Source organism: Leucopleurus acutus (genome assembly GCF_964270905.1).
Source record: "Leucopleurus acutus genome assembly, chromosome: 4".
NCBI classification, from domain to species: domain Eukaryota; kingdom Metazoa; phylum Chordata; class Mammalia; order Artiodactyla; family Delphinidae; genus Leucopleurus; species Leucopleurus acutus.
The window spans coordinates 119,289,001-119,308,083 of record NC_139146.1 but is presented as its reverse complement, the minus strand read 5'-3'; the positions used below and the strand labels follow the sequence as shown (position 1 = coordinate 119,308,083).

General features: G+C 36.8%; 1 protein-coding gene across 1 annotated transcript in view; it reads right to left on the bottom strand.

Annotated features, from left to right (window-relative positions):
* Nucleotides 1–258: 258 nt before the first annotated feature.
* The window catches only part of CDS1 (CDP-diacylglycerol synthase 1), a gene marked incomplete at both ends in the record, with an annotated part of 65,502 nt that continues 46,677 nt past the window's right edge, over nt 259–19,083 (bottom strand). Inside the window, 8 exons of the mRNA XM_082838981.1 lie at nt 259–388; nt 5,874–5,977; nt 8,048–8,167; nt 9,746–9,898; nt 12,657–12,725; nt 15,338–15,425; nt 17,188–17,270; nt 18,958–19,016. Coding sequence (XP_082695107.1) covers nt 259–388; nt 5,874–5,977; nt 8,048–8,167; nt 9,746–9,898; nt 12,657–12,725; nt 15,338–15,425; nt 17,188–17,270; nt 18,958–19,016 — 806 coding nt within the window. The remainder of the gene's footprint in view (nt 389–5,873; nt 5,978–8,047; nt 8,168–9,745; nt 9,899–12,656; nt 12,726–15,337; nt 15,426–17,187; nt 17,271–18,957; nt 19,017–19,083) is intronic.

Here is a 19,083-nt window from a genome sequence, read left to right as displayed (position 1 = left end):
AGTAATGGGAAGGAAGTTAACATCAGAAAATACACTTAGAAAAAGTACAGGATATTTTGCCTGGCATTTGCTACTTATTTCATAACTTAGATCAAGTAAGTGTTAAATATTCACAGTAATTTCAGAGAAGAAACATTCATGTCTGTAAAACTTCAATCTATTGCATTTTCGACACTTTTCTGTACAATTACAAAATGTCATCTGTCGGTGCTTTCCTGTAGAATTCTTTACTGTCAGTCCTTCCCTCTCCAGATCCAGTTATACCTTCAAGGCGGGTTGTAGGATTCCCTTCTCAATGAGATGAGTCTTCAGCGTTTTGTATATATTTAACTGCTGTTCTGGTTGAAGCACCAACAACTGCTGTAGCACTTTGCTGGGATTTGGACCCCTGATAACAGAGCAGAAAAGACAATGTTCACACTATTATTTTAAGAGAGCTAAAGGAAGCATATACTTGTAATTTAAAATAAACCATGCATTTAAGTGCAGAGGATCAATCTTTACAGAATTGGAACAGCTCTTGATCAGAGCCCACTTTAATGCCCAACGTTAGTGTCAAAGGGAGAAAAAAAAAACCCTAGAACTATCTGCATTGAGAGGCATACAGTCTAGATGTGGGAAGAATGTGCAAACACAGAAGACAGGAACACGAGGCAATTTAGGGAGTGCAGATCTAAGTTCCACAAAAATCTGCAAAAAGGCAAATCCTGAGATTGGACAAGACACGGAAACCATTCTGTAAAAAAAAGGACCATTCCTGATGAGGATAAACCAAAAGAGAACATGAAGACATAATTTAAGTCTTTAGCTTCAAAGAAACGTCAGAGAGGGAAGGTACCCTGTTGAAGAAATACCATCGGGGAACACTTCCCGAGCCCAGCCCTGAAGCCCCCACCTGGGATCTACAATGGGAACAACAGCCTTTTTTCAAAGAAGGTCTTAGGTAAACCCCAATATAGGAAACAAAATAAAAGCGGATCTCCTTTAGCATGTGGAGAGCCCTGCCCGTCTTGCCCAGCATCCCCACTGGGGAGGAAATAAGCCCAGGCAGTGTTAAGTAAAGTATCCACTGGGCAGTGACACTGCTCTCCAACAGGTATCATACCAGCCTGTGCAGGGGCCTCTCCCTGGGCGGCTCCTTCTGGGGAAGCTCCTCCAACATCCCCATGCCAGCCCTTCTCTCTGCACCTTCTGATGGTGCACTCTGGGTCAGAAAAGACCCCAACCAGGATTCCCACCCTCCAGAGACACCATGACAGTAAGGGGATTGCAATTTCCTACCTTTGCACACTAGAACTCAACCCATTTATAAGCTGGAGATCACTTGTGTTTCTGCACTTACACTGCTAAAGTGCTATTTTGTTAAATTCAGAATGAACCTAATTCAGACTGTGATGTAGATGTATTGTTCTTTGCAATTTCTACAATCCACTTGAATAGGAAAAGCAGAGTGGGCTTACTTTTTGTGGAGAGGGATTAGGGAAATCCAATGAGAAAAAGCAAGATGGAGAATGGCACAGAACTCTGAGAAAGACATCTACATGGGTAATTAAATTTATGACTTATTGCACAATAGCACGGATTAGCTGTCCCATGGGTCACCTTTGTACACGTGGCTCAACTCATTTGCCAGAAACTGAAGCCATATGTCTCTCGCAGCTACAGTCTACTCAAGTCAGGACACAACTTGCCTTACGTTTCTTCAAAAGATTCAGCAACTTCCTAACATAAACCCAGAGTAGGGCCCACAGAGAAAAGGAAGGCTATTCTAGCAACTTCAGCTAAATGCAAAATTGTCAGCAGGGGCTTCCAGCTAGTTGCACACTGGCTCTAGCACTGTATTTCTAATCGTCTAAATGTGTACTTTCAAATGGAGAACAACATGGCTCAGCACAACTTTTCCCTACTGAGAGAACAGCAGATCAAAAAAAAAAAAGTATGAGTTAATGCTCTAAAAGCTGCCATCTTCTGCAGATAAAGAGTTCTAAGGATTTAAAGCCACTAATTACTAATACTCAAATATATCAGTAAATAAATCATATGCAAATGGATTAAATACTCCAATTAAAAAGACAAAGATAGTCAGCTGGGTTATAAAAAAAGAAAATCCTTGTGAGAAGAAAAGAGTGAAACACACTTTAAATATAAGGAAAAAGGCACACAAAAAATAAAAGGATAGACAAAGAAATATTATGCAAACACAATTAAGAAGAAGGCTGATGTAGCTATACTTATATTCAACAAAATAAGCTTTAAACAAATAGTATATAAAGATGGGCATTATAGAATGATACTAAGAGTGATTCAACAGTGAGACACGAGTTCTAAATGTGTGGACACCTAATACAACCTCAACGTATATAAAGCAAAAACTGGGAGATTCTGACAAAGCTCTCTTCGTAACTGATACAGAACAAGCAGATGGAAAAACAAACCAAAAAATTCAGTACAGAAGATTTAGCTAAACTTCACCCAGTTGACTTACAACACTAATCCTGAAACTGCACAATGCATATTTGATTCATGTGTACATACAATGTATATGAGTAGACAATGTGCCTGGGCACAAAGGAAGTCATGACAAATATTAATACTGAAGTAATAAAGAGTATGTTTTCTGACCACAGTGGAATTAAAGCAAAAATCAAAAAAGGAAGGAGAATGAGAAAATCTCCATTTCTTTGGAAGCAAATCAATATACTTCTAATATACTTCTAAATAATCCCATGTCAAAGAAGATATAGAACTGGAAATCAGAAAATATTTGTATCTGAAAAATGAAACTACACATATAACATGTGGGATGAGAATACTTGAAAGTACTTAAAAAGAGCACTCAAAAAGCAGTAGTTAAGAGGAAATATATAATGTTAGATAAATATATTACACAAGAAAGCTGAAAATCAGTAATCTAAGCTTTATCTCAAGAAGCTTGAGAAGGAACAGAAAATTGAACCTAAAGAAAGATAAAGGATGCAAAACCAGAAATATAGATCAATGGAACAGGATAGAAAGCCCAGAAGTAAACCCACACACCTATGGTCAATTAATCTGTGACAAAGGAGGCAAGAATATACAATGGAGAAAAGACAGTCTCTTCAATAAGTGGTGCTGGGAAAACTGGACAGCTACATGTAAAAGAATGAAATTAGAACATTCTCTAACACTATACATACACAAAAATAAACTCAAAATGGATCAAAGACCTAAATATAAGGCCGAACACTATAAAACTCTGAGCGGAAAACATAGGGAGAACACTCTTTGACATAAATTGCAGCAATATCTTTTGGGATCCACCTCCTAGTGTAATGAAAATAAAAACAAAAATAAATAAACAAATGAGACCTAATTAAACTTAAAAGCTTTTCCACAGAAAAAGGAAACCACAAACAAAAGGAAAAGACATCCCACAGAATGGGAGAAAATATTTGCAAATGAAGACACTAACAAGGGATTAATCTCCAAAATATACAAACAACTCATGCAGCTCTATGTCAAAAAAACACAACCCAGTCAAAAAATGGGCAGAAGATCTAAATAGACATTTCTCCAAAGAAGACATACAGATGGCCAAGAAGCACATGGAAAGATGCTCAACATCATTAATTATCAGAGAAATGCAAATCAAAACTACAGTGAGGTACAGCCAGAAAAAGGAACAAAACTGGGTCATTTGTAGAGACGTGGATGGATCTAGAGACTGTCATACAGAGTGAAGTAAGTCAGAAAGAGAAAAGCAAATACCGTATATTAATGCATATATGTGGAACCTAGAAAAATGGTACAGATGAACCGGCTTGCAGGGCAGAAACAGAGACACAGATGTAGAGAACAAACGTATGGACACCAAGGGGGGAAACTGGCGGGGTGGTGGTGGTGGTGGTGCGATGAATGGAGAGATTGGGATTGACATGTATACACTAATATGTATAAAATGGATAACTAATAAGAACCTACTGTATAAAAAAATAAAATTAAAAAATTAAAAAACTACAATGAAGTATCACCTCACACCAGTCAGAATGCCCATCATCAAGAAGTCCACAAACAATAAATGCTAAAGAGGGTGGGGAGAAAAGGGAACCCTCCTACACTGTTGGTGGGAATGTAAATTGGTAAACCCACTGTGGAGAACACTACAGAGGTTCCTTAAAAAATTAAAAATAGAACTACCATATGATCCAGCAATCCAACTCCTGGGCATATATTCAGAGAAAACCATAATTCAAAAAGATACATGCAACCCCAATATTCACTGCAGCACTATGGTACAATAGCCAAGACATGGAAGTAACCTACATGTTCATTGACAGAGGAGTAGATAAAGAAGATGTACATATATACAATGGAATATTACTCAGCCATAAAAAAGAACAAAATAATGCCATTTGCAGCAACACGGATGGACCTAGAGATTATCATACTAAGTAAAGTAAGTGAAGTAAGTCAGACAAGGACAAATACCATATGATATCACTCATATATGGAACCTAATTTTTACAAATGAACTTATTTACAAAACAGAAACAGACTCACAGATTTCGAAAACAAACTTATGGTTACCAAAGGCGAAACATGGCGGGGGGGGCCGATAAATTAGGAGCTTGTGATTAACATACACACACTACTATATATAAAATAGATAACCAACAAGGACCTACTGTATAGCACAGGGAACTCTACTCAATATTCTATAATAACCTATATGGGTAAATAGTCTGAAAAAGAATGAATATTTGTAAAACTGAATCACTTTGCTCTACACCTGAAACTAGCACAGCACTGTAAATCAGCTATACGGCAATACAGTTTTTAAAAAAGATAAAGGAATGAAAGATGAGAGTAGACATCAATGAAATAGAAAACAAATACACAACAGAGAAAGGTGAAGTCAGAATTTGATTCTTTGAAAAGATTAATGAAATAGATAAACTCCTAACAAGATGGCTCAAGGAAAATAAAAGTTAATACAAAAATGCTCACACTACTATGGGTATATATTTAAAATGCATATTTAGAGACCTATAAATATGAGTTTCAATCCACATAACTCTAAAGGAAATACAGGTTTTCTAGGCTCAGACACCAGTAGAGGCCATGGCATATAAAGTAAACATGTGGTTGATGTGGTTAGCTTTCACACCTCAAACTGGCATTTCAGGGCAGATCCAAAACATTAAAGTTTAGTAATGAGAATAAAGCACTCCATATAAAACAGCAACACCCTCCACCTACCCCTCCCCGCCTCTCCACCCCCCACCCCCACCACATACACACCCATAATCCTGCGGACTGCTCTGTTTTTCTCCATGGCTCTTATAACCACCAGACAAGCTACATTTGTTTGTTCTCCACTTCTGCCCCTTCTCCCTCCAACTCCCCAGGAAGAAAATAAGCCCTGAGGACAGGAACTTGGTTTGTTTTGTTCTCTGCTATATCCATGCCCAGAACATGCCCCCAACACATAACAGGCACTCAAGCAATAACTGGTGGACTGGATGAATCATTATGTCCTCCTCCTTTTTAAGTAACTCTTAGGGTTCACTGTCACCACAATGTCCACAGTTGAGAAATTAAATCTCCTGCTGTTCCAAATCTAGTACCATTCACCCACTCTAACTGAATCTTAACTCAGCCCTATTAGACTATGACATATACTATTTTTTTAACTTGTTCAAATGTAAGGGAAATAATTATAATTTAATCATACTGCCCAAGGCTACAGTGTGACACGGTTCCAGGAGCCACCGTTCCCTTCGCTATTATAGATTACCAATGACAAAAAAAGTAACGAATTCAAACTAATGCCTATCGAAATGAGAACTCCAAGAAATCATCTAATAAAACATTTTTTAAAAATCTAGAAGTACCTTATAAAACTTGTGATGTACACATGCACAAAAGTTGCCATCAAATACTGACAATCAAATCTGTCCATTATCCCTCCATGTCCAGGAATGGTGTTTGCAAAATCCTTCAGAAAAAAACAAACATATTAGTAACTTTTCAAAAAAATCACCTGCTGTAAAATTCCTACCTGTAAATGTCTCCTTGACATCATGGACTTGAAGGAAAATACTTTACTATTGGATTTTCCCACTAAATACAAACTTATTAGAACATGTCCAACAGATTAAAACTGCATGTTGGAATATGTGCCTATGTTAGAATGACTATTGAATTGACACACAGCTTTCAAATAACACTAATTAAATATTAATTAAATCTAGCACTAACTTTTTTTAGTTAATAAAACTTTTTCTAAATCAAAAATGCTATCAGCTATTACTAATCTAATCTTATAGCTGGCTCTTCTGTTTAATCAGAAACTATTTGGGGAGCTATTTTAGTGTTGTTGACAGATATACAACTGGTTCTAGCTCATGTTTATCCTAATGGTTCTTACTCTGAAATAAATATTTTACTACTGTGATAAATATTTCTTTTTTTTATGTGTTGGGGTAAAAAGGAAATCAAAATAGATAGTTCATTTGGGACATGTTAGTCCATTAAATGGCCAAATTAAGGTAATGGTTAGTAAGCCTCTGCAGATTGACCCTGTATAGATCCATCTACACGTGTCAGGGCCCAGGAAATGTAAATGACTAATTGTCCTTCTCGTTTACTCAAGCAGCCTAAAAACCTCTAAAATGCAACAGCGATTCTACCTTCCTTTCAGACATGAAAAGAAACCTCACCATTCACCAAGAAACCTTGGATTGGAGACCATTAAAGACCATTCTAAACATAACATTTCTCTGTTTAAAACAACTATTGAAAAACTCTTTGGTTAATTTTTGCCAACACATTTCCTTCCTTCTCTTCCCTACTAACCCAAGCACAATAGAGCCGTGGTAACTCCATCCCACTTTGCTGTTTGCAGCCTTTACAGGCTTCTCGTCTTGCATAGCTATTGCTATGATTCTTTGTGGATGTGTATTATCTCCCCTAGTCGGTGGTGAGCATCATGAGAACAGGGACAACATCTTGTACACTTTTGCATATTGCATTCCACCTAAGGTAGTATCTTCCCCATTGCAAGTGCTCGCTGAGTTCGCGTATTTATTTCCCTGGCCTCTGGGATCTGGCCACCACTCTCTGTAGTCTGACCACCTACTCCCTACCATGGCCACAGTGTTCCTCTTCCCCTTCCAGCAGCTGATCTCCTCTACTCCTTTGCACTTGCTGGAACTCCCTTCCTTCAATTTCTCTGCAGGACTCATTCTCTTCCTTTCCTGGTATCCCTTCTTAAACGCCACCTCCTCAGAGAAGCTTGCCCTGAGCACCCCACCTTCAGTAGACACTCTCTAACTCCCAATGGCACACATTCAGTCTTAACTTAGTGAAGCCATGTGAGGAGAGTTGAGATAATAGGCCAAATATATCTCACTTTACGAGAATTTAAGTTAAACAAAACATAGGGCTAATTTTAAGTATCTGGAACAGGGATCAGCAAACTATGTCCCACAGACCAATTCCAGCCCGCTGCCTGTTTCTTGTAAGTAAAGTTTTATTAGAACCCAGCCACACTCATTCATTGATGTATTGTCCATGGGGCTCTCACACTATGGTGGAAGACTTCAGAACTGAGTAGTTTGCGATATTGCTGCTATTAGCGTATGATTTGGCCCTTTACAGAAAGAGTTTGCTGACCCCTGGTCCAGCAGAATGGAGAGTTACATATCCAAAGGCACTCTTGCACTTCCCTTCACTTGAGACTGTGACAGGACACTAAACTTAGACAATTCATAGCTGGATTCTTGGATGAACACTTGAAGGACCAAGATTCTGTGTCTGTCCCAGCATCAAGTGACACATGCCATTTCTAGAAAAAAGGGTGATATACCACTTTAAAATGTATTAACACGGCATGACCAAAACCTAACAAGAAAGAATATATACTCTGTGAGGCTGACACAAATAGGGTGGAAAAGTTTTTGCCCAGGGGCTTAATGCGGGAGACCAAAAGAGAACCAAATTCCAACTATATTACATTCTCTAATTATATTCTGTAACACTGTAACAAAGAATCTAAAACACACACCTTGATTTTGAAAGCTCTTTTGAATCCGCTGGCAAAGAATCCTCCGAATGGGCCAATCAAAGATGCAAATGTGGAAAGAGCAATGCTGTGTATCTGGAAAGGATACAAGCTTATTGTTTCCTAAAGAGGGAAGAAAAAGGAGAGGGGTTGGGGCTAACTGCATGAAAAATGTATTCGAGCACGCCACCTAAACTCAGAGCCATTATATATAAACACTAAGTCAAAGCACATGCCATATTTTTGTTAATTTCACAAACTTTCAAGATCATAGGAAAAAATAAATGTGTAAGCTCTCGTTACCACTCTGCTTATTCAGCCAGCACTCCCTATTCCCTGTGTAAGCGTACTGAAAGCGCCTGGTGTGCTAAAATCTGATAGGCTACTCTTCTAATTTGTCTAGAAACTTCTACATCACTTGGGTCATAGGCTTACCAAGAATCAGTTAATTTCTGACATTGTTTTTTACCAGTAGCACTTTGTTTTTGTAATTATATAATGTATTTTGTACTTGTATTTTATTTCACTTTAATTTTATATGACAAATGATGGGAAAGTTGGTCTTTCTCTTAAAATTAAGTTAAATGCTGTGGAAACACCTGAAAATAAAATGCTTTATTTTCTACCAAAATTAACATCAGCAAGACAATTATGAAAAGTTGAGAAGAATTCTGCAGCCAAATTATTTTGTAAATTCTTAGTTCTTATTCCACTTTAAATAAACTGAAACTACAAATTGTAGAGAGTGCATAATGGGTGTGGTTTAAGAAAGATCACTAAGAACTCCAATCTTTGGACCTGTTCGCAAAGGAACGGCCTTGCCCCAATCAAAGATTAGCAGTATCAAAGAGTTTTACAGCAGATAATAGATGGCTTGGACACTGAAAAATTCTTGGAATCAATGTATTGAGCCCTCAAGTAGAGAAATAATTTGTTGGTTAACCTTCTTCTTAAAAAGTAACTTTAGTTAAAAGTTAAATATTTCAGGGAATTCCCTGGAGGTCCAGTGATTAGGACTTGGTGCTTTCACTGCCAGAGCCCAGGGTTCAATTCCTGGTCAGGGAACTAAGATCTCACAAGCTGTGTAGCACGGCCAAATAAATAAATAAATAATAAATGTTTCAGATGCATTCATGTGTACACACACACAATTATTTGATTCCCCACTTTAACCAACCACCCACTAGTCCTGGTAGCATAGATCAGCAGGGATCTACTGGACAGCATGTCAACATCCTTCAAGGTTACCTTTAAATGGCAGCAGTGTTTTTGGAAGGGAAAGTGATTTTTAGAAACAGCAGCTTTCTGTACTAGTAAAAGTCCCCTAAAAATCAAGTAATTTTTGAGCTGGTGAATTTTAATTAAGTTTTAAATTGAGTCAATTTATACCAGTTACACGTGAAACTCATTATAACTCGTTTGATTTGTAGAAATCTAAGAGACATTTAAAAATGTTTTCAAGATAAATTACCACCGGTATTCAAACCATTAGGCAAGTAAGTTTCTAACAGACAACTGGTTTGTGACAGTAATATTCACTTTATATACAAAAAAGGGAAATCACAAGGGGATAGAATATATGATTGATGTCAAGCAGACAGTGATCTGTATTACAGAGTTAAAAATTCTGCAGAAATCGATCTCTTGCAATAAATGAAGCTTAATTTTTGGGAGGGAGGATCCCCACCATGTTTATCTTACCCGTCTCAACAATGCCTTCAAAAAGGGAGGAAGTGAATAACTCTGAAGCTGGAAAAGTTCTGAGGGTTCACATTCTGTAACGAAGGAGTTTACATCACTTCGGTATTCCACTGGGCAGACAAAGTACTGGTATTTGGATAACACGTAAGCGGCCTAAATAACAAAGCAAGCGTTTGTAAAACATTGCATGAAAATATATGTATGTGTATGTGTGTGTGTGCGTGTGTGTATATATATAAAATTTTTTAAACGTATATATGTTATGTGTCAGAAAGGCCAGAAACAGAATGCCAAATTTTCCTCACATTCACATCCTGCCATGTATTTTCAAAGTTAACTGACCATAACTGATGGAATAAAAAACTTTAAAAAGCCATTAGAAAACAAAACTTTTTGGAAATCCGTATGATTATAATCTCAGTATAGGGAAAGAGGGAAGGGGAAAGTTAGAAAAAGAAGCCGATTTGAACATTTAGACAAGAATTATAGCAAGGTTTTACTTTTTTTAAGAACACATTTAATGTCAGCAGAAGCTAACAATTATAAAGGTATGGGAGAGTACAGGACTAAAGTTTCTTGCATAAAGGTTATATTAATTTCATCAATTAAAAAAATAAACAGTGATTCAAAATTACTAAGAAAACAGCACAGGTGAAAAACACCATTGTTCTTAACAACCCAGACAATGTTGACTAAATTATTCTTTCCCTGGACACATCACTGCAATTTTTAAAACTAGCTGTCCTCAGCCATGGAAGAAGATACATAAAAACAAAATATCTTATTACAAATTTAAATTGCTATACAATAGTTCATTTTCTTTCTTTTACAGACATTCACACCATTATACTGCTCAAAAATGGTTGATAGAAGTGCAAATATGACACTAGAAATGGATATAAGTTGATTTTGCTTCCAAACAACCAGTTTCCTCAAAATTACTTATTAAAAAATATATAAGCTCCCTCCTCCTTATTTCATCATGCATTACATTCTTATAGGATAGCTCTTTATTTTCTTCCAATGATATGGCTGTTCTTGTAGTATTTCTAAATTGTCTTTAATGATACTAGATTCTTGTAGTAGTATTTAACTTAATAATCCCTTCTTCGTAATGTATAATCATTGGACAGGACCAGATCCCTTTTCATTATTCTGTTCATCAGTTATTACCTCATTGATATTCTAACAAATAAACACTGGAATAATTTTTTTAATTCTATCGCAATTTTCATTGAGAATGAACTACACTGATAAACAGGAATTATGGTGGTTTTCCCCTCCAGCCTGGCCCATTTCCATTTATTCGTATATTTGCTCCCTCTCAAAGCTCCATGTTGTTATTAGTCACTCTATATTTGGCTATAGAATATATTCTAGAACTGTTAGGGACAAGACTCTTAAAAAATTAAACTTCCTGACAGTAATTTTTTTTGGTATATTTATCTTATATCCAGCCATTTTTCTGTACCTTTTTTGATTTCTCACAAGACACCTTTGAATAAAAACATAAATTCCATAACTGTACACTAATTTTTAAAACATTAACAATATCCATTATTCATAGCTAAAAGTAAACATCAATTATTTTTAACAAGCTTTTTCTGTAAACTGGACTCACAGCAGTAAGCACCCACTAGGCCAAGCAGCTGGCACGTGTTAAAGAGACAGAACTCTTCAATATCATTTGCATTCTCTGCTTTTATTCAAAGCCACCACCCGTCCCAGCACCTGTGCACCCACAAGGCAGAACAGCTGTTAGAAACTACCAAAACACAACGGCAGGTCTCAAGCCTAGCTTTATATGAGAATCAGCTGAGGGAGTTAATTGACCTGGAAGAGGGCTGGGACATAGGTGTTGTGTAAGCTCCCCAGGTGGTTCTGTTATGAGGCCAGGATGAGAGTTACTGGGCTATAGAATGCAGGCATACCTCATTTTATTGCACTCACTTTATTGTGCTTCACAGGTACTGTGTTTTTCACAAATTGAAGGTCTATGGCAACCCTGCCTCAAACAAGTCTAATGGCACCATTCTTCCAACTGCAAGACTTCAGTGGAGGAAGTAACTACAGATGTGGTAAAATAGCAAGAGAATTAGAAGTGGAGCCTGAAGAGGGGAATGAATTGCTGCAATCTCATTATAAAACGTTCACGGATGAGGAATTACTTATGAATGAGTAAACAAAGTGGTTTCTTGAGATGAACTCTATTCCTGGTGAAGATGCTGTGAAGACTGTTGAAATGACAACAAAGGATTTAGAATATTACATAAACATAGTTGGTAAAGCAGTTGCAGAGTTTGAGAGGGTTGACTCCAATTCTGAAAGAAGTTCTACTGAGCAGGGTAAAGTGCTATCAAACAGCCTTGCATGCTACAGAGAAATCCTTCATGAAAGAAGAGACGATCGATGTGGCAGACCTCCTTGCTGTCTTATTCAAGAGACTGCCTCAGCCACCCACCTTCAGCAACCACCACCCTGATCAGTCAGCAGCATCAACATCCGGGCAAGACCCCCCGCCAGCAAAAAGATTATGACTCAACGAAGGCACAGATGATGCTTAGCATTTTTTAGCCATAAAGTATTTAAAATTAAGGCATATACACTGTTTTTTTAGACTTAATCTAGTACACACTTAATAGACTACAGTATAATGTAACTGTAACTTTTATATGCATTGGGAAACCAAAACATTCACGTGACTTGCGTTATAGCAATACTCGCTTTATTGTGGTGGCCTGGAACTGAAGCTGCAATATCTCTGAGGTATGCCTGTGGATTCCGTCTAGTGGGCTTCAGTTAATACATTATTAGCATTTTCTGATTTAATTCTTTTAGGTTCAGAATAGACTAATAAACTTGCTACCACTTTTCAAAATATAAATAAAATAAAAATCCTAGTGAAACTCACAATGAATCCAAAGATGACTGTGGAAAAGAAACCGCCAATGAATCCTTCCCAAGTCTTTTTAGGAGACAACTGAAAAAGGCCAAATAGAATTAGAAAGAGTTACTGCACTCACAAAACACACAGATACATATGTTCAATAAATTCCCATAATACCTTGTACCTCTCTCCTTCTTTTTGTCATATTGGAAAGGCTTTGCAACCCTTTTTCCTTCAGTCCATGATGGTGATTTATTTGTGCAAATCTCTCTGGTAGAGTCGAACACATATTAGGCCTTCAGACATCCTACATACTGTGAATATGTTTGTTTCTGTAAATAGCCTCAATTTGCTTTTTTCACTCAAAGGACTATAAACTCTATGCTGAAATAATTGTCCCATAATGTTCATGCTTATATAAACCCCCAGAATAATGTAATAAGGATGAGACATATTCATTCATTCTAAGTATACACGGTCTGTGTTGACCTACTACTGATCAAAAATAGAATGAGTATAACAAAACATGGATTCTGCAGCACCCCAGATTTTCATATATTCCCAAATGCCAAGCTTACAACAGTCCTCTTTCTGAAATGGCAAAAAGCTCCATAGCCCTAGGTACAGTATTTGCCTCACAAGTATGCACATATCCTCCCTCCTTTAGTCACTATATATGTCTTTCTCCATGAAGAAACATATTGGGCTTCTGAGAATACTGTTTGTTTCAAATTCCGGCTATTGTTTATTAGTCCATGGAGCATTCAGGGAGAGAAATCTGGAGGAAAGTCTAGAACTTGGTGAAGCAGGGGCAGGAGAAAAAGATTTAGGAGTAGACAGTGCTAACTGGCTGAGGTGCTCTGTAAGATAAGGACTCAGTACGGGGCTATGATCGTCAGGAGATCACTGATGGCCTCTGTGATGTTCCTTTCAGTGGATCAATGGGAACAGAAGCCAAATAAATATCGGAGGGAAGTTTCTGAGATAGAAATGGGTGATATGCTAAACTACATGAGCGCTTGTCCTAAAGTTTATAAAGTACCAAGGCTTTCTTGACCAATCTGACAACAATTCCGCCATAGAGAAGTGACTGATATACAATGTCTCCTAGGATAATTCAATATTATTGTCATGAAGTAGGAGTTGACTCAAATTCAGAAGTGCCTGCTGATTATTTTAAAGATAGCTCATCGAATTAAATTGACCCATATCATATATATATATTTTTTTTTTATTTTAATTTTTTTCTTTTTGTGGTACGTGGGCCTCTCACTGTTGTGGCCTCTCCCATTGCGGAGCACAGGCTCTGGATGCACAGGCTCAGCGGCCATGGCTCATGGGCCTAGCCACTCCGCGGCATGTGGGATCTTCCCGGACCAGGGCACGAACCCGTGTCCCCTGCATCGGCAGGCGGACTCTCAACCACTGCGCCACTAGGGAAGCCCCCCATATCATACTGATTTAGGGGTTAACTTGCTTAATTACATCTGCGTATATTATACAACTAATCCAGCCTGGTAATTCACTAGAAATTGATGTTCAAAATCAGACAGTGAGATTCTTCTACAGCCTCTGAGGGCTCCTAAGCCAACAACTTCTCAGCTGGTATAAAATCCTTGACTACTTCACCACTTGCTCTTGTGCTGAAATAAGCTTTAGAGACTTTAAAAATGTATATAGCTTACTGGCCAGTATCCCCACAGCTCAGCTTAATGCTGTGTGCTGGACTCCTATGTGGGGAAGAATTTAAGGAAGGTGTTTTTGAAGGACAGGCCGTCCACGCACTCCTCTAGGAATGATAAACTATCCTTACATCGCTCTGAACAAAACAGGTTTTCTATCTCAACAATTGTCTCAGTCCCTCCATAAATGCCTTCATGTGATTACATCAAAATAGCCAATTAATGCATTTGTCAGAATGTTATAAAAGACTTTGCCCAATATCTGAACTGAGTGAATCCTCTATGTAGCCCCAGCGTGAAAAGCTTTTTTATTTTTATTTTTAAAAGAAATCAGTTCTAGAAAAAGGTCTGTTTTTCCATGAGGAGTTGGTTTCTTTCTTTCTTTCCCAAGATGGGAACTGTATAAATTACTTCATTTTCTTCTTTGCCTCCACTGACTGTAAACAGAACCAAATCTAAGGCAAAACTACATGGTCTCCTCATGTGTACTTTCCTGTCCCTTATCTTCACTTTTCCTTATCACTTGCATCATTCATCAGTGTTTTATTGTAGGACCTCAAATTTTTTCTTAAAACAAATTTGGGTATAAAAGTCTTTCAAATGGACATGAGTATGTGACAATGGTATAATATACACTTTCAAACAATCTGGTGAAGGAGGAGACAAATGAGATGGCTTGAGAGGAAAGCAGAGTCAAGGACAGGCCTGTTTAGAGGGTTGTTGGGAAGCAGAATAAAGAACCGCACAACAGCCAAGGGAAAGAAACCAGCAAAAAGATGACATGAGCCTTCACGAGAGAGGGGAAATGACCAAGGAGCCAAGAGAGTATCTGATGAAGAACCAGACGGAATCATTGGGAAATACAGATCACTGCCTCTGCACTGTGGCTGCTGAGGGCAACTAAGGAAAATCAAAGCACCTCAGAAATCAAAAATGTGCAACAGCACCAAATGGCTGGGAATTTCTCCAGTGGCTAATCTTTTAAGTTATGGTCAGGGTTTGCTTGTGGTATTTTTCCATTACCTTAATTAGTGGAGTTCTTCCAAAAAAAAATCCAAAAAGGTAAGCAGTTATGTCATTGCAAATAACACTTGATATTGGAACAAGGAACCTTAAAAAAAAAAAAAGTCCGTATGATTAAGTGGCAACTATTTCTACAGCTTATGACTCATAATGAACCAATGCAATAATCCTTTGGATTACATTGCAGCCTAGCCCAGAACACAGCATGTACTAAAAGATTAATTAACAGACACAATAAATACCAACCAAATTTGCCCATTTAGCAATTAAGCAGAGCAAAATCTATAAACATACGAGAAGAATATTGCTAATGAAAATATTAAATAATCAACTTAACTTTAAAATTAAACAATCAATTTCTATAGCTATGGACTTTCAAATTTCAGTTTTATGAGGAATGCCAACTAAAAACTGTCACTCGCCATCTGGCTCTACAAGGATTAGGTCACTAGCCACTGCAGTCGCTGACCTCCAACACACCCTGAAAGGAGTTCAGCACTGAGATCAGGAATGAGGCACTTGTGTGCTCTGGGAAACACTGGCAGAACAGTCCTTCAGAGAGTTAGATATTTTTTAGGAGAAGATTTTATGAGCCCCATTTCTTACATCTTCTCATATCTAGAAAAGCACTAAAATCATTAACGGAGGCATCTGCTCCCCATGACCAGCAGCAACCTTCTGCCAAAATGTGTGCTTGCTGGCACGTGCCCCCTTCACTAAAACCAAGTATTACTGACCTCCCCTCCGACCTCTTCGCAGCAGGTCCTCAGAGCTATCTGAGAGGCTGTTCTCCCAGGCTATAGTCCTCATTTGGCTCCAAATAAAACTTAACTCACAACGTTCACGTTGTGCATTTTTTTCAGCTGACAGGAACAAGTTACAATGGTATAATTTTTTAAAAACAGCCTTTCAAAAGAGAAATGAGTCAATTGTTCAGACAGTATAATCTGATAAACTTACACCAAGCTCTTAATACAAACTCCTTCAGGAAAAATTATTTTAATACTCTCTTAGCCTGTAGTTGCATTAAAACCCTACTAACTGTACAGAACCTACTAATTTCAGTAACTGCCTCCCATCAACTAAAAGTTTGTATATGGAAGACAATCTTAAAATGATTCCAATTGTTTACACACACATACATATCTTGGTTAAAAAAACACAAACCTGTCAAGGGAACAAATTTATCTTGAATAAACCCATCAATTATAGAAGATTTTAATTACTGTATTTTAAAAGAATGTGGAGAAAATATAGTCAGATTTCTTAATATCTTAAGTTTTTCTCCACTCTTATTTTTAATTTATAATAATTGTTATAATTTAAGTTAATTTTTAACTGATAAAAATGCTTTCTGAATCTGCAACCCACTGCTTATATAGCAAGTAACTCCAAATACCCGAAATCTGGACACCAACTCCTATTATAAAGGCAGAGTAGAACTTACCCAACTTTCACACTGTTTGCCGAAAAGCAAACTTTCCCTTTTTTCTTTTTTTTTTTTTGCATCCCACATAAACAATACACTCTTTTGAAACACAATTCTTTGTTTTTTTAAAAAAAGTCATATTAAGGTGTAGTAACACCTGAAAATGTAATTAATTGTTTGGTGCTTTTATGAGGACTTCCTGCATTTTATTTGAAACCTGAATAAGGAAGTTTTCCAGTTGTTAACAAAGCATTTGTCTTCAGTTGTCAAACAGTAAGCAAAACTCAGTAAGCTATTTTAATGGAATAGAGCAACAACAAATAGTACATTTTAGTAGAAATCTGTAAGACATTGTCGAATGTAAAAGAGCTTTAAAAGTGCTATGACTTAAATATAAAGCAGCATAATACTGTCCCCTTACCATATCATGCCTTCAAACAGATTTTGGATGACAAGATGTGACTGAGTAACTGTTATCAGTAAAGTGACATGAGTCCATGCGAACTGTTAATAGCACAACAATACAACAATTAGTGAACACAACGGATCAGTGCAGCCCACGAAGCAATTCTGAAACACAAATTTCTAGCATGACTGTTGGTCACATTTCATAAGATAAGGTCATACAAAATAAATGCCGTTAGTAAATTATATTAATTTTAGTGCCTACTGAGATCTGAAAACCATGAACACATTTAACAAAGTAACCTTAATTTATACACAAATCGAATGCTAATAATATTGAGATACACTACTAAGTTTAAAAAAGACATATTAAAAAAAACATAATCTTGAATCATGAGATTAAAATGATAATGAGAAGTTTATGCTGTTGCTATGGCATTTAGATAGGAGCTAAAACTCTACTCTGGCTGCATTCTCTAGTTATTAGAAGTGCTAAAAACGATTTTTCTCTGAGTTCACTATGGTACCATTTTCCAATAAAGAGTTATTTCTAACTTCAAATGATTCAAACCAGCAGGGATCAATTGCCCTTAAACTCAATCTTTTCATACTTGAAAGTTGATCTTCACAGCTCTGTGCAATGACAGTACTCCATTTCAAATTTCAAAGTCCTCTGTGTTTCATCAATGCCATCTAGCCTGAGAGATGGCCACTTTAACCACTTTTAGCATCATTAGTATGAGCAAATTGTGAACAAAAAGCGCTAAGATTTCTATGTACTAGTCTCATAATTTTTATTGGAAGTTATGACTTTTCAAAATTCTTAGGATTTTGATTTATTCAAAATAAACCTATTTTCCATTTCAGCAAAAAATATATTATATTGGTTGGGTTTTTTTTTTAATTTTCATCTGCTTATACAATCCAATTCTCTTCTACCCTGATTGCTTCCAAATGCATAAATGATTTTTTCCAGTAGGAACCATTTATATTTTCATAGCAGATTCTAGTATTTCTAATTGTCTTGATGGTTTCTAGATTTTCACTGAGAATTCTACTCTTTCCTCTCAAGACCCCCAGAAATTAGAAATGTAAGAAATACTACAATTTCCCAGCTATGGTGCTCAGCAGGATGTCTTAATGGGAAAAAGCACAGCATGAAAAATAGGAAATATACCCCAAATCCAAAACAAGCCTTACTAATACATGAATTCACAGATCTAAATACTACATTTTGCATTTTATAGTCTTATAATTAGCTACCTTTTAAGGAAATAAGAGAAGGTCATCATGTACAATGATAAACTTCATAAAACACTGAACACTGTTCAATGATACATTGAATGAAGTATCTTTGGCCACGAAGAATCATGTGACTGTATAACTAACTATAGCTGCCAAGAAAATGTAAGCTCTGTTCCCCTTATGCCCAGGCTAAGGGCAAGTAAACATAGCTACTTTCCATACAAAAAGATGGTAGATGTTTCCAAGACTTACTAACTGTCCAGGAGACTGTGGAAACACCTCAAATTTCTACAAATTTAGGGAACCCAAATACTTGAATTTAATTTTATAGCCTTTGAAAATATTCAAAGAAAAAGTTTTTAGGAAAACTTTGGAAACAGTTAAAATTTTTAAATCCTCAAAAAATTTTCAACTTCAACTTTTTATATATAATAGTAATCCAAAATTCAAATATCCCTCACATTTAGGCAACTAGAAGATTAGATTATATCTTCTCACCACAGAAAAAAATAAAGAATAAAGAATAATGGTTAATACACACCATATAAAACTGCAGACGATAATGTTTCTTCACCAAGCTCAGCACAAACATGCAGAAACCTGTTCAAGAACAAAAAACATGGCTTATTGTATAATTTGTTACAAAGTTTAAGATTCACTGAGCTCA